This window comes from Parasteatoda tepidariorum, chromosome 9, assembly GCF_043381705.1.
Source record: "Parasteatoda tepidariorum isolate YZ-2023 chromosome 9, CAS_Ptep_4.0, whole genome shotgun sequence".
Lineage (NCBI taxonomy): Eukaryota > Metazoa > Arthropoda > Arachnida > Araneae > Theridiidae > Parasteatoda > Parasteatoda tepidariorum.
The window spans coordinates 51,366,396-51,382,255 of NC_092212.1; the positions used below are offsets into that span (position 1 = coordinate 51,366,396).

Genomic DNA, 15,860 nt, shown 5'->3' on the forward strand with positions numbered 1-15,860 from the left:
GCTATATTCATTTCTGGAGCAANTAGTTACTAAGGATGTTGAAAGCAATATATGTAGATGATGTTGCTTCTGTGACCTTTAAAATCTCTGCCTGTGATGTTTGTTCACTTGTGTTTATTTATGTTAATGTATTAATTCATATTCTTAAGATTTGCTGCACACACACACATCATTTATGAGACACAAGCCTGTGTGCTTAAGTCGTATAAAGGAAATATATATTTTAAAACTAAAGGAAGCTTTTAAAAGGAGAATAAAAACATAATTTTTATAAATTGTTTAATATTTGTTTGGATAATCAAGTACTTTGATCATATTATGGTATACATAAACTATGGCACAATTATTTCAAGCAAATAGGGTTCTCAGGGTGACACATCTAGATACGTATATATTTGTTATATAATTATTGTTTTTAATCATGAAACTAGTTTTAAAAAACTGTGCAAAGTTTTTTTTAACTAAAGTTTTTTTTAAACTGTCTTTGTCCTTTATGATTAAAATATCTAAGTATCAAATGTTTGAATATATTTTTTTTGCACCAAAATAAACATTCCTTATCATTCAATACCTTTTTTTTAAAAATCAAAATGTGTTCAACATTCCTAATCTAATTATGTTTTTAAAGAAATATTTTGATTGTTGCATTTTTTTAAATAAAGCTTTAAAATAATTTTAAAATTACCATCTATGTTAAATTTCATGTGTTAGGTATATAATTTTTTATATTGATTTAATGTATGCTGAATTCTAATGTAAGTAGCTTTCACCAAATTATTTTCTTTTATATTGATCACATCTCTAATTGTTTATTAAATATTAGTAGACTAGTTGCTAAAATAGTTTTTTCAATACATTAATTTTCAACTAACATATTTTTCAAAACAACTTCTCTTTCTTAATTTTCAAGGAAAAAAAATATTGTACGTAAGAATAAATAATTTTAAGTGCCAAAAATATTTTCTTTTATAAAGAACTTGCCTAGTAATCAATAAAACCTTTTTCGGTCTTATTTTTCATTGCTATTTTGTTTTGCTATGAATTTAAAGTGATTTATATTTTGAATATCTAGTAGATAAATGTTTTAAGTTTTCTGTGTCATTTAAATATATGAATGTTTCTTAATTGCAAATACCTAGATGTTATGCTTCCTTTATTGTTTTTATAGGTTGCAACTCTAAAACAATTGATAAGATTTATTTTAAAATTATTTTTTTCTTGTTGTCTGCTGACCTGTTAATTGTTACAAATAAAGAATATTGATGCATTCTTCTGGTAATTTTTTTCTATGTTTTTTTCACACCAATAAATTTTTATTAATTTGTGCAACTTGTTCAAATATGAAAATTGAGATCTATCTTGACTTGCCAATAAAACTACAGTAGTCTTGATATACAAGTTTCCTGAAAATTCAAGTTTGTGAAAAAAATCAGTTTTGCTCCCAAATAAAGACCACATGCACTTCTCTTTGGTCTTACAGCGATTTCGATTATAACGACTGAATGTTTAAAAATGAAATTACAGTTAGCGATCACATCAATGCTAAAGATTTGCCTCTGTTTAGCCCGATAAAAAAATTTCCAGGTTGCTAAAATACCGACATGACATTGGTACACGAATGGCTAAATAGAGATGAATGATTAGAATTTACAGATTCGGCATTATAGAAATTATCGAGGTTTCGGCAATGAAAGAGGACAATCGGTCAGATTTCGTACAACTAATGAGTCACAGAGTGGGTCTCGCTGCTNATCCGGATTTTTTCCGGAGCACAATCAGCCCTGGATTTCGTACAACTAATGAGTCACAGAGTGGATCTCGCTGCTCTAGATTTTACTATGTGATACGTGGAACAGCTAAAGAAAACATGCTACATTGACGATGGTGCGATTGTTGCTGCATGAAAAATAGAGTAGCGTGTTTAAATAAACACATTACACAATTATTTTAAAGTATAATTAACCTGATGTGGTAATGTAATAAATAATATAACTTGGTGTCAGACTTGGATAAAATGAAAAAACACAAAATCTCAAAAAACTTTCTGCACATATTGATTAACTCTTATAACTAGTTTCAACCAGTTCCAGTTTTAAAAATCAAGGACTATTTTAAAAATGTATGATTTTTATAGAACTTTATATTTATTTCAAAATTTCTAACGCATTATTCATAATATTTGAATTAATCTAAATTTTTAAACAATATTAACTATGCTTATGAATTTTAGTCTGGGATGTTAAATACTGTATTTCTCCAGTATTATGAATATAGAAAACAAATATTTACCAACAAAAAGTTATTAATACTTTTTAAATAGTGCGTAGTTAACAGATAGCAATATTATAGGTTGTTAACCAAAAATAGTTTTCTTACATCTTTTTCATTAAAAAAAAAAAAGTCTAAATTTAGTAAAAGAACAAACAATTCTGTGAAAGTTTCTCAAAGCCTGTCTATACTTTGTTGAAAATATGGTATAAATAGTTAATAAAAATTTATATTAAGTCTATTTTTCAATTATTTTTAAATAAAATACAATTTTACGATTTTTAAATGTGATGTTTTTAAACTGTGCAAAATTTAAAAACTAATTTCATCATATTTCTGGCAAAAATTAAACATTAGGCAGTGGATTAATTTATACATTACAGGATTATTTTTAAAAGTCACTTAGTATGTTGAATTTAACCAAAGCATTGGCAGAGACATCTATACTAAATATTAATCTTTATTTTATTACTTATCATCTATTCCTTTTTTTGTCTCAATTTTAATGAAAATTTAAAATAATTTTAGGAAAAAAATTTAAGCTTTCACCTTGAGAAGAAAAATTTGATTTAATAAAAACAGAAGGTGAAAAAAACAATGTTTTCGCTACATATTATTTTAAAAATTGAAAATTTTCTGACAAAATTCTGAACATTTTACTGTTTTGTTTAGATTTAGAAATTAAGCTTATGATTTATTTTAAATATTTAATTCTTCCATCATATTAGTGATTAGAATATCTATTGTTCAACAAAACAACAGGTTTCAAACCTTATCACAAAAATAATAAATAAGAACTGATACTTTATTTAATAGATTTTACAGTAAAATTTTTTGTACATAACTATGATCATAATATTAATTTCAATAGTTTACAAAAATTGAACTAGATTCATATGTGTTTTTAATTAAGTACATTTTGAAACATTTATTTTAAAGTCATTTTTGATTTACACAAAAATATTTTTTTATACTTATTAAGGTTTGGCAGGAAATATGGAATTGTGCTTAGAGAAAAGATTATTTCTTTTTACTCTATTTTCAATTGATCATTAATAATTTTTATTTTTATAGTTTGTTGTGGAATTTATCTTTCAAAGATTAGATTACTAGTTTCTGCCTCATGTTTTCTTTTATGTTTTTTCTTTTTGTGCGATGTTTCCACTTTTTGCACAGTTTCTGTTATAGTATCCTTCTCAACATTCAAATTTTGTTTTGGTACTTCTGGAGTTAGTGTTTGATAGAAACTATTATTGCATTCTTCTATTTCATGTTTTCTTTTGTGTTTTTTCTTCTTTTTGTGTGAAAATTCCACTTTTTGCACAGTTTCTACAAAAATATCACTACCAACATCAGATATTTCTATCAGTGTTACTGGATTTTGTGTTTCACAGAAGCTATTATTGAAGTCTTCTTTTTCATATTTGTTTTTGTGTTTTTTCTTCTTTTCATGTGAAGACTCAACCTTTTGCACAGTTTCAGTAAAAATATTGTTATCAACATTGGATATTTCTGTCTGTGCTTCGGGATTTTGTATTTCGCAGAAGCTATTATTGGAGTCTTCTTTTTTATGTTTGCTTTTGTGTGTTTTCTTCATTTTGCTTGAAGACTCAATGTTTTGCACAGTTTCTATAAAAATATCATTATCAACATTAGATATTTCTAGATTTTGTGTTTCATGGAAGTTATTATTGGAGTCATCTTTTCCATTTTTGCTTTTGTGTTTTTTCTTCTTTTTGTTTGAAGACTCAACATTTTGCACAGTTTCTGCAAAAATTTCATTATCAACATTAGATATTTCTATCACTGCTTCCAGATTTTGTGTTTCATGAAAGCTACTATTAGAGTCATCTTTTCCTTTTTTGCTTTTGTGTTTTTTCTTCTTTTTGTTTGAAGACTCAACGTTTTGCACAGTTTCTATAAAAATATCATTATCAATGTTAGATATTTCTGTCACTGCTTCCAGATTTTGTGCTACATGGAAGCTACTATTGGAGTCTTCTATTCCATTTTTGCTTTTGTGTTTTTTCTTCTTTTTGTTTGAAGACTCAACGTTTTGTACAGTTTCTGTAAAAATATCATTATCAACATTAGATACTTCTATCACTGCCTCCAGATTTTGTGTTTTATGGAAGCTACTATTGGAGTCTTCTTTTCCATTTTTGCTTTCGTGTTTTTTCTTCTTTTTGTTTGAAGACTCAACGTTTTGCACAGTTTCCGTAAAAATATCATTATTAACATTAGATATTTCTATCTGTGCTTCAGAGAACCTACTATTTGAGTCTTTTTCATGTTGCTGTTTGTGTTTTTTTTCCAGGTGAAATATTTTTATTTCTGGAGCTGCTTCTGTTAAAGGATCCAATGTAGTGCCTTCCGTTCTTTCCTCACCTACAATTTGATTTTTACTTGTTAAATTTGAATCATTAAATAGTTTTTTCTTTTCATGTTTGTGTTGCTTTTTCTCAAAAGGATATTGTTCCCTATGTTCTTCTAACCTCTCAAACATGGCTACAAAAAATCCATTGGTGAAACATTTGTCTGGATACGCTCTTAAACAATGAGACCCAAACTCAAAGTTGTTTGAACCCCTTATTGACCAATCAGGAAGTACAGGGCTAAGTTTAAATCTATGGCTGAAATGATTTAAAACTTCGTGAATAACAAACTCATTTTCTGTTTCAGTTATTGAACAAGTAGAATATACAACTCTCTTGACAGAAGGAAAAAGTAGAGCATGCTTCAACAAAATGATCTGAAACCCAGCCAACTTTTGAATACGCAAATCATTTTTAGACTCTTTGGTATCAGTGATGTAGTCCATACGATTAACCATACCGGATCCAGAGCAAGATGGATCAAGAAGAATGTATTCAACTGAAGAATATTTTTCATCTCTAGGATCGACTGAGTTAAAATCACCACAAAATGTTTGACATATATTTGCATGACCTGATTTTAACATTTTGTTTAAAATTTCAAAGCGTTGTTGGTCTCTTTCACATGCATAAATCACACTGCAAAAAAAGACAAAAATTTTCTATTATTGTAATAGAAATAATTAAATTACAAACAAATGTTGTAATACACTTTTGTAACAAATTGATTGATAATAACAACCAGTATCACAACATATCCATTAAGCCACAGACACAAGGAAGTCATACAGCTTAGAATAGTGTATAAAGTAAAATATAATGTATTACTCAACGTTGGAAACAAACTAAAATATATAAATATTTTGGCCCACATTTTTTATTATATTGACTCATGCATTTTATCTTGTCAATTACAAAAACTTATATGTAACTGCATGTAAACTTATATGAAACTTATATGTCATATTGATTTGCTACATTAAATAGTTACTCGCTTTTAACATTCTATAAAATTTTTTTAAAGACATGCCATTATTAATGTAAATAGTATGTTAAAAATAAAAAATACCGAGAACAGGTAATAAAACAGTTTTCTCACAATCTAAAGTATAAGAATCCATGAATTGTAATTCACCAAAAATAGAAACTATTCACAACTAATATACAAGATTAAAATAATACAAATATACGTGTTTTTTTTTTCAGTTAAAAACTTATATTTTATGGTTATATTTTATAGTTTATTTGAAACAAAGGTAAAAGAAATATTTAATGTCTTAAATTAAAAGCAATTAAATCATTAAATATTTCATAAAAATCCTATTTTACAATTAATTATTTTTTTTATAAATGATACAATAACATGAACATGTTCCATAAATTTATGTATAGTTTTATGCTAACATGATAAAAAATAATAAATAGAATTTTAAATATCCTAATACATTACCTTACATCTTTATACAACATGCAAATAAAAATTTTATGCGTTAATATTAGATTAGAATGTCTAAATGTTGTATAATGCATGTAACAGAGATATTTTGCCCTCCTTGCTTGTCAGTATATATAGAAATGCCACATAAATAAACTGACAAATTTTCATTACACTTCTTATTACAGTAGAAAATTTTAATCATTATTTAGTTTCAATTTATATTATACTAATATTTTTCAGAAATGTAGTGATACTTAAATACTTGAAAATTACATTTTAATGTTTATTCAAAGTTATACATAGTCACAAAAGCAATTAAACTCAAAATTGGAAGGAAAAAAAATTTATGTAAATTTTTCATTTATTTGTATTGAAACTAAAGGTATTTATGTGCACGAAAAAGGAATTAATAATTTCTGAAATTCTTTCTTAAAACTAAGCTTGTTCTTTTTCCCCCTCAGAAAAACCATTTAGTTAAAGCAATGGTTTAAACTAGTCTGCCCTGATAATATATTAAGGAAACTAAACAAATCTTATAAACAAAATGAAGTGAAATGAATTGTTGCGTAAACAAGAACATTTTTTATTAATACAGTAGAGAACCATTTATCCGGTATCCAGATAACCGGGAAACCAGAAAAAATTTTGATCGGTTTTCCCGCCATTTTAAACTAGAACGATTATGAAAAAAAGCGGAAATTGAACTCATCCTTGAAGTTGAGAAGAGGAAAATGTAAGGAAGGGGAGAATTTTTTCCCCCGTTTACCCAGAGAAACGTCATTTCCTCCGTGACCTTGAAGGTAGGGAAGGGAGGAATGTTTTATTTTCTCCTTTAGGCCGTCAATCAAGCTCAAGGGTGTGGCATGCTGATTTTGCTTTCTGTTTGATTTACGAGGGGGGTGGGGAAAATGCATTGCATGCATATCAGTGAACAGAAGATGAAAGAGAAAAATATATTTATCTATTTGACAATGATTAATAAAAATAAAATCTTTTTCTTCTGAATAAATTCTCATTCTTTGAAAGTGTGGTATCATTTGCAAGTTTTCATTGATGTGGAATCACACCTGCTGTAATTAAATATCGTGTTTTTATCAACAAAAAAAAAAAATAAATAAATAAATAAAAGGAGAATTGTTCATTAATTTAAACATAGGATTATTTTATGAAGCAGATTGCAGTTTTGTTTTTCTGATTCCACTACATTTGATTTTTTCTTCTTTTAACGATAAATTTCGTACTCAATAAATTAATTCTTCTTATTCATAAATTTCCTCATTAGGTTTTTTTTTAAAATTCCGTTGATCTTGCCTTGTTCCGGGTTTTAATATTTATACTAGAGCCTTTTTTAACTATCCTTTCGGTTCTATAATTTTCAAGTGTTTTTATTTAGATTAATAAATTTTCCTTTTATTTTATCGTTTCCCCTGTATAATTAGGTATGAAATATATTGCGCTATTTAACCATTGGTTTTGTTATTATTAGTTAATTTAGAAATTGTAATTATTTTTAAAAAATAAATACGAGAATTTAGTATTTTTTAAACTTGTTTTTCTTGTCTAAACTTGCAATTTTTTTATTCTTTTAAATGTTATTTTTCTACGATTTTTTTTTCTTTTTAAAGTTAGGAGTACCTTTCTTTTTTCTCTTACACTATGCATTACACTTTTTCCTTGTAATTCGGGTTCTCAACATTTTGCACAGTTTNAGTAGGGAACCGATTATCCGGAACGATCGGGACTATCGCTATTCCGGATAACTGATTTTTCCGGTTTTCTGAACCGCTACAAAAAGCAGTTTTTTTTATTGTTAAACCCACCTAAAAAAAAATTATTTGGAAATAATCTTACAAAGAAGAAAAAACGATGAAGTAATACAGCAATGATTATTTCTAAAATGATGGTATGGTAAACATCTTTCAAAAAATAAAGAAAAATCCTAAAATCTTATGAAGAAAAAAATTCTTTTTTAAAAAATGGCGGGAAAATGTATTGAATTTCGTTCCGGTTTTTTGGTTTTCCGGTTTTCTGATTTCCGGATAACNCGATGGTCCCGAGCATCCCGGATAATTGGTTCTCTACTGTACTATAAATGTATTTCAACAACACACCACCCTGCCACACTTTTAGTGTGGCTACTCTTATTTTTCAATAAGGCTGGAAGCTCTTAACTGAGTGTCATTGGGGCAAATAAGAATAGGCTTTCCCTATTTATATACTTAAATGCCTTTCAAGAATCAAGGCACTATCTTACTTGTGTAATTTCTGGAAGTTTTTGGCATTACTGTGATGATATAGTAACAACACAGATGCATTCAATGATTTAGAACTTATTTATTTTAGAGAGCCTTGAAGAACCTATTATCACTTCATCTATATAAGTATATTAAGTACTCACTATCACAGCACTTGTAAGCTATTACTACAATATCACAAGTAATACCTATTAACACAATTAATTAAGCATAACTGGAGTTACGATAAGTGATTTTTTTACAGCCCCCCCTAAATGAATGAGTTATAATAATTTTTACAATTACTAATGTGAAAAATGCATTTTTTAAATTACCTTCAGCTTAGTATTTTGTACAAATAGTAAAGAAAATAAAAAAATAGGACACCAAGAATCAGGGTTGCCACAGAAAAAAATGAACAAAATATAATTTCTTTTAGTAGCCCAAAGAACAAAAATAGTTGCGTAAATAAGAACAAAATTTTTTTAATAATATGACTAAAATTTTATTAAATGACTTAATTGTCATATACCATGATCTATTTAGTCAAGTTGGTGGCAAATTTTTACATAAACGTTAGCGTTCTAGCACTAAATTTTTATAAAAAATTAGTATATTTGCTGAAAATTGAATACTTTTAATTAGCGGAATTCATTAAAAAAAAAAAAAAAAAAAAACTCTTTTTCAATAAAAAAACCCTTTTATCAATAATTGCCTTAGCAAATAAATAAATAAATATATATATTGAAAAGTGATGACTCAAATTTGCATTTTAAAATAAATTTATTTTTTAAGAAAAAAAAAATAAATCATTGTGTTAAGAAGCTCCTGCAGACTGCAGGTTGTCAACCCAATTTATGCAAAAATGTGATGCGATGTCACCTCAGGCCAAAAATAGTTTCAAATAGTCTCATTTCAGTCGCTTGTGGCAACCCTGATGGATGCAAGTATTTAAATTTTTATAAACAATCCGATACAACTTATAAACAGATTATAAGTCTTAATTGTTTCAAAGGACATAATAGTAAATAATAATGACATCAAATGATTACCCATTATTCTCCATTAAAGCAGTTAAATGCAATGTCTTCATTCCAGGAGCAGCACAAGCATCTATAACAGTAGCACCAGGAGGAGGAGCCAAGACATAAGCAGGTATATAGCTAGACTAAAAAATAAATAAATAACTAACCAGTTCACTTGCTTACAGTAAAATGCAAACATTATATTTTGCACAAAGATAGATAAAAAATTTCAAAAATGTCAAATTAAAAATACTTGAAAATTACCTTATCTTGAATAAATACATGTCCTTTCTGATATAATGACCAAGTTGTTAAGTTTTCCTCACTATTAAATACTAGGAGATCCTTAAAATGGTAATCAAGTAGAAAAGTATTCTTTTCCAAATTTTTGATTAATTTGTAAAACCTAAATAATTAAGAATAAATATATATTTTTTTATAAACATAAATAATTATTATCGCAATTTTCTATGCATTCATTTAACATATTTATAACATAATTTTATTACAACAATCAAAAACATTTATGTAACTACTTANATAAATAATTATTATCACAATTTTCTATGCACTCATTTAACATATTTATAACATAATTTTATTACAACAATCAAAAATATTTATGTAACTACTTAACATATAAATATTGTCATTTTGAATCATTTCAAAGTTTAGATCCATAGATCAACTTTAATTTACTACCTGACTCACAGCAATGAGATCACAGAGAAGAATTTATTAACTTAGGAGTCTCTTAAAATCATATCATAAGCATTACCTGTTAAAAACTTCATTCACTTAAAAACTACACAAATGGAAAATAACAGTAGACACGTTTCAAGTGCTTCAAAAATAGGCGTCTATTTACAAACTTGTCCGACGTGAATGAAAAGAAACAAAAATTATTTGAAATAAAAAGAAGTAAAGCTACCAACAAAAAAGATGAAAAACAAAACGAGAAAAACCACAGTAGCAGAGAGTGAAAAAATATGAAAAACAGAACAAGGAAAACCACCCCCGAGAGGGGAAAATCAGAGAAAACTGCAGTTTCATGTGCTATGGAGAGGTGGAGAGGAACTAATATCATTAACAAGGGAATCAATATTCATATGAATAAAACAAGATTCTAGGGCATCAAGATGAGCTGATGTGACTGGGGTGGAAATAATTTTGGCACTGTCAAAATTGAATTTATGCCCGAAATTCCAATAATGTGCAGCAATTGATGATTTCTTGAATTCTTGATAACGGACTGTGGTCGCTGTGAACTGGAAGTAGAATTTGTATCAACCAGCCATTGTCAGAATTCAAATCTGGCACTTCTTATTGGAAGGCAAATGCTCTATTCTCAGAGAGATACCTTGTAAATTTGAATCAATTTCATTTGTTCTATTTTTACCACTTTTGCACAAATTTTCAACTTTTTGCCACTCTCCAGGCAAAAATCTAACTCTGTTTAAAAACCTTGGTACCATTGGCTGAAAAAATACTCAAGATAATAAATATAGCTAATCATACATCAATTATCATGTGAATAAAAAATGACCAAATCTCTAGATCAAAATCTTGCCATCTAAAAGTACTTAATACTAATTCTATCTGGAGTTTTACACAATTGATCTATCTGTCTCAAGGCAACTAAAACATTTTCATAAGAAAAAAGCCAAGAATAAATAAAATAAAAATGGGATACCATGAATCATTGCACCAAATAATTATTGAAGTTTTGCACCAAACATTTTTTTTAAAAAAAAGCTTCCAAGTTGATAAAAGGCCATCACTGTGGTCACATAATTAGCAAATTTTTTTAAAATCAATTAAAAAATAAAGTTTGGAATGTAAAGTAACAGTTTAAAAAGATGTGTTAAGCTGACATTTAGGTTTCTTGGATCTTCAAAGAAAGTCATAACCTAACCTGATGTCTCATAATAATTTAGCCCAAAGATTTAGTTGAAAACATGCAAGGGATTTTGCTTATGTAAGTTTTCATGAAGATCAAAATATTACAATTATAAATAATTTTTTATTGCTACTTCACACAAAAAACTTAAGATTTTTTAACTTTTTGGATAAAACAAATAATTTTTAATACGACTAAAAATGTTTGGTAAATATGACTTAATGTAAAAACTTTCTACCAGCTTAATATTTTAAATTACAAAAAAAAAAAAAACTCTTGTGATGTACACTAACATTTATAAAAGATATTATTCTCTTTATTCTAAACTCCGATTTCAGATTTATCACCATTTCGATCATATTCAATTCAAAGAATAATTTCAATTAAAATGCATTTAAAATTTTTTTAGTAAACAATTAAAAATATAAGCTGTTTATTGAATGAACAAAATAATGTTGACTTACTCTTCTTCAGAAATGTTGGCATCAAAAACTATTTGTTTCACACCTAAACATTCAAGATCTTCTAAAACTTCAGGTAATGCTATTGCTAATGTATTCACTCTTACGTACTTTGGAATATATGTTAGACCTTTACAAATAAGAAATAATAGGTATAAGTAAGTAACAACAGTTTTGTTACAAAAAAAAAAAAAAAAAGTAATGTATTAAATCACAATAAAATATATAAGTAAGAATTCATACTCAATTTCTGGAAAAAAATTCATTAACTACAATGATATCCATAGCAACATAATATATCAGGTAAGAACACATATAATTAATATTTGTGGACAAAAATAAATAAATGAAATTTTAATAGCATGAAAAATTAAATATTACCCTCAATATCAATATAAAATAACTACTAGTCCCATATCATAACCAGTGACATAGAACACCACAATATATTTAGATATTGATGCACCTATAAATCAAACTATCAAGCTTAAGTCATTTCATAAATTTAGATTTTTAAACTAAAGATTATTTATCTTAAATTGTCTAAAAGTCATGAAACAATTAAAAAACTTTTACCTTTCATTTAAAATTGAAATTATTATTGAATATTCATGCGATTAACATTTGCCTCTTAAAAATATTATTCAAAAACATTACAGCAAACATAGATTTTTACTAAGTTTTAAGTAAAGCTTTTTTCTAACAGATAGTTACATCAACAGAAATGGCTTTATGAAACATTTGCATTGAAAAACTGATAAATTTTACTTGACAGGATTTAAGTAAAAAACATATGACATATTTGGGGAAAAAAAACCTCTTGGACCCTTTTTCATGTTTTTAACTTCTTTCTTCACCTTTTTAGCAAAAACTTTTATTTCCACTAAGTTACGTTTATTTTAAGTCCCTTGAGTTTTCCATGTTTCCTTTGAACCCTGTCTCTTTAAAACTGGTAATAATGAGCAGTAAGCATATGGCTCAGGGCTCATGACATCTCCAATCCAACTTAAGCAGTAAAATAGTAATAATAAATACGGTAAGTAGTAATAGTAAAATATGAGTTTTGTAGTTTTTCTTAACAAAAAAAAAAAGATATTAAAGAATTCATAATAATATATAGTATGCATTTAACACATTGATTTGCAATTTTACTTATTAATATAATATGATGCAATAATGAATATATATAATAATGAATGTGTTGAAAATGTAAGTAGATAGTTTATATTATAAAAAATATGCTCATTCAAACAGTGGAATTTCAGTTTTTAAAACTATACCCATTGTATTTTGTAAAAAGGCAAATATTTAAAAAAATACAATATTGTATTGTAATACAAAATAACTAATCTTTTTACCATATCAAGTATGCAAATGAGTAAATGAAATTTTAGTAAGTCATTGATAAAGTGATGAAAAACTAAACTCAGTGATGCAACAGCTCCAGAAGGACATCATAAAACTTACAACAAGAATTGCCCAAAATCATAATTTAGAAAAAAAAAAAAAAAAGATTTTGATTTAATTTTTTTTTTTTTTTTAAATTTACAAACTAAAACATCTGATAAGATGTATTAATAATACTTAATATTAAAAAACAATTATTATGCTTAAAATATGGTTAAATTATTAAAAGCTAATCATCAAATAAATAAAAATCATACCTTGTTTTTCATGTTCAATTTACAAATGCATTGGAACATTGGGAGACTATTTGTCAATTATATATTTAATGAAGAGTAAATTAGTTTAGATCAGAAAGCATAACTGTAAAATTACTTTAAGTTACTCTGGTTGATATACACAAACTATACATTTAATAAGTTTTAAAAGCACCGAATTTAAATAAGCATGAAACTAAACGGGTGTAATTAAAAAATGTTTTTCCAAATAATACTTTGCCAAGTATTCCGGAACAGGGCCAAAAAACCAAATATTCGTCACATCCCTAATTTAAATCATGCAATCATGACAACAACTAAAAACTATACTTCATTAGGGATGCACCAAATACCCGATTTCTTTTTCGTATTCAGGTTGTTTTAAGCAATTATTTAAAAAAATTCACATCAAGCTGAGTTTATACTCATCAGTCAAACATTTGGCAAATAAGTGGATACTTAGTATTTACCTTTCATTTTGCATACAACTCATTAAAAAAAAAAANTCATTTTGCATACAATTCATTAAAAAAAAAAACAATTGTTTGATATTAAATTCTCCAGTTTTAAACTTGAAAAACTGTTAATATATTTTCAAAATGAACATTTAAATCAGTCTATCATATAATTTCCTGTTGCTTTGATAATTTTTTTTAAACATCAATAATTTTTTTAAAAGTCATAACTAAAAACATTTCTTCTTAGTCATTTTATTGCAAGAGTTTTACAATCTCATTAAATGAATAAATTGAAACTTACTATTATCGAACAGACTATTATCAGACTTTAACTCATTGTATGCTTTTTCAATTTCAACTTGATATCTAAGTACAGTTTCCACTGGTTTACTTTTTCCAGGTAAACCATTCCCAAAAATCAGCTCATGAATTAATATGCCAGCCAATTCCTTTCTCAAATTTGGTTCTTTTTCCAAGACTTGTGTTTTTTCAATTATTGAATCTAATAGACGTCTTTGTTTTAGTACATTGAATGTTAAACCTGATACCTTATGAAGCACCTAAAAATGAGATGATCCTTTTAAAAATAATAATAAAACAAAAAAAAAGTACTTTGATAATGATCACATAAAAATATTTGTTATAATTAGAGAACTTAACACATTTAAATTTGGTGCACAAAAATAATTTGGCCTGAGAGCAGAATTATATTATAACAAGAATTTTTATAATTACAAATATTTTGCAGCTATTGTCAACAAACAAGTCTCACTGATAAAAACCATATTTTAAAGAAAATTAATTTTATATTGCTAATTAAAATTACAAAAAAAACCTTAATATAAAATTATGTATAAATGCCAAGCATAACAGCAAAATGAAAAAAAAAAAAAATTATAACCAAATATAAAATTTTCTCAGCGACTTTGACATGATTGTTCTGCAACGACAGGATTTTATGTAGTTTTGCTCCAATAATTATTTGATCTTGTGGAGCATTGATTATTCTGCTACTTATTTAGAAATGTTGTGCTTTAGGATAATGAAGTATTATTAATTATTAGATGGATAAAACAGCTGTTAGTAACAACATATAATAAGGATAATTTAATGATAGTCGAAACTAGTATCCTGCAATTTTTACCAAGTCACAATTATATTTAAAAATGCATGATTTTAAAATTAATAAAAAAAATATTGGGGTATTCCTCTCTACCAATTATGACTATATTGCAGCTAGTCATTGGATCAAGGAAAAATGTTAATTAAATGAGTTATTAAGTATACTGAAAGGCAAAGCCTAATATAAATAAAATAAGAATCATTAGTATTATTTTGTTTCGGGGTGTAGAAGCAAACCTCATACTACACTACTTATACTATTTTATTAGGTATTTATTAACACAGTTAATTAATCGCCGGCCAACACATGTTTGAAGGCTCCCGAAAAACATTAGTGCACATTAATTTAATGACCGTCGAAACTATTACTCAGAGAATTTTTGCAGGATACTTAAACAAGGGGAAATTTAAGCAAGCACTATTATAAAAATAATGTAATTTTTTTTTAATAGGCACTTTTTTCGTATTTTTACATTATTTTATAGCCTACAAAATTTTTTCATCAGTTTGAATAACACTTTTATTTGCTTCAATATACGAATAACATAGTACTTACTGCGCCACGTAACTTTGAATTATTAAGCACGGTTTTAACATTAGCTTCGCATCTTTTAACGATATTTAAAATTTTTTCAACTTCTTTATAGCTTTGAGGTAAACGTTGTTCTTTAGTTAAGTGAGATCGGCGATGATTTTCTTGATTCATTTCTTAAGATTTTCTGAGTTTATATTCTAAATAGGTGGAAAATTCATTAAAGTTTAAAATTCAATTGAATATTTAATTCTTTAGTGATCTTTGAGATACAATCCATTGCATATTATTCAATCCACATGCGTCTTTGTTTACTAAACAAAAATTTGCTAAGTAAAAATTAGATGTTTTTTACGTAAAAAAATATGCCATCTAGAGTAGCCGAG

The 15,860-nt window shown here is 26.6% G+C and overlaps 1 protein-coding gene across 1 annotated transcript; it reads right to left on the reverse strand.

Annotated features, from left to right (window-relative positions):
* Window positions 1-3,055: 3,055 nt before the first annotated feature.
* Window positions 3,056-15,820, reverse strand: LOC107438935 (Nop2/Sun-like domain containing protein 5). The gene is made up of 6 exons (XM_043046555.2): window positions 15,499-15,820; window positions 14,122-14,380; window positions 11,705-11,831; window positions 9,605-9,746; window positions 9,368-9,483; window positions 3,056-5,282 (listed from the first exon to the last, which is right to left on the reverse strand). Exons 1-6 carry the CDS (start codon window positions 15,646-15,648, stop codon window positions 3,356-3,358), a joined length of 2,721 nt encoding a protein of 906 aa, XP_042902489.1. The 5' UTR covers window positions 15,649-15,820; the 3' UTR covers window positions 3,056-3,355.
* Between the last annotated feature and the right edge of the window lie 40 nt (window positions 15,821-15,860).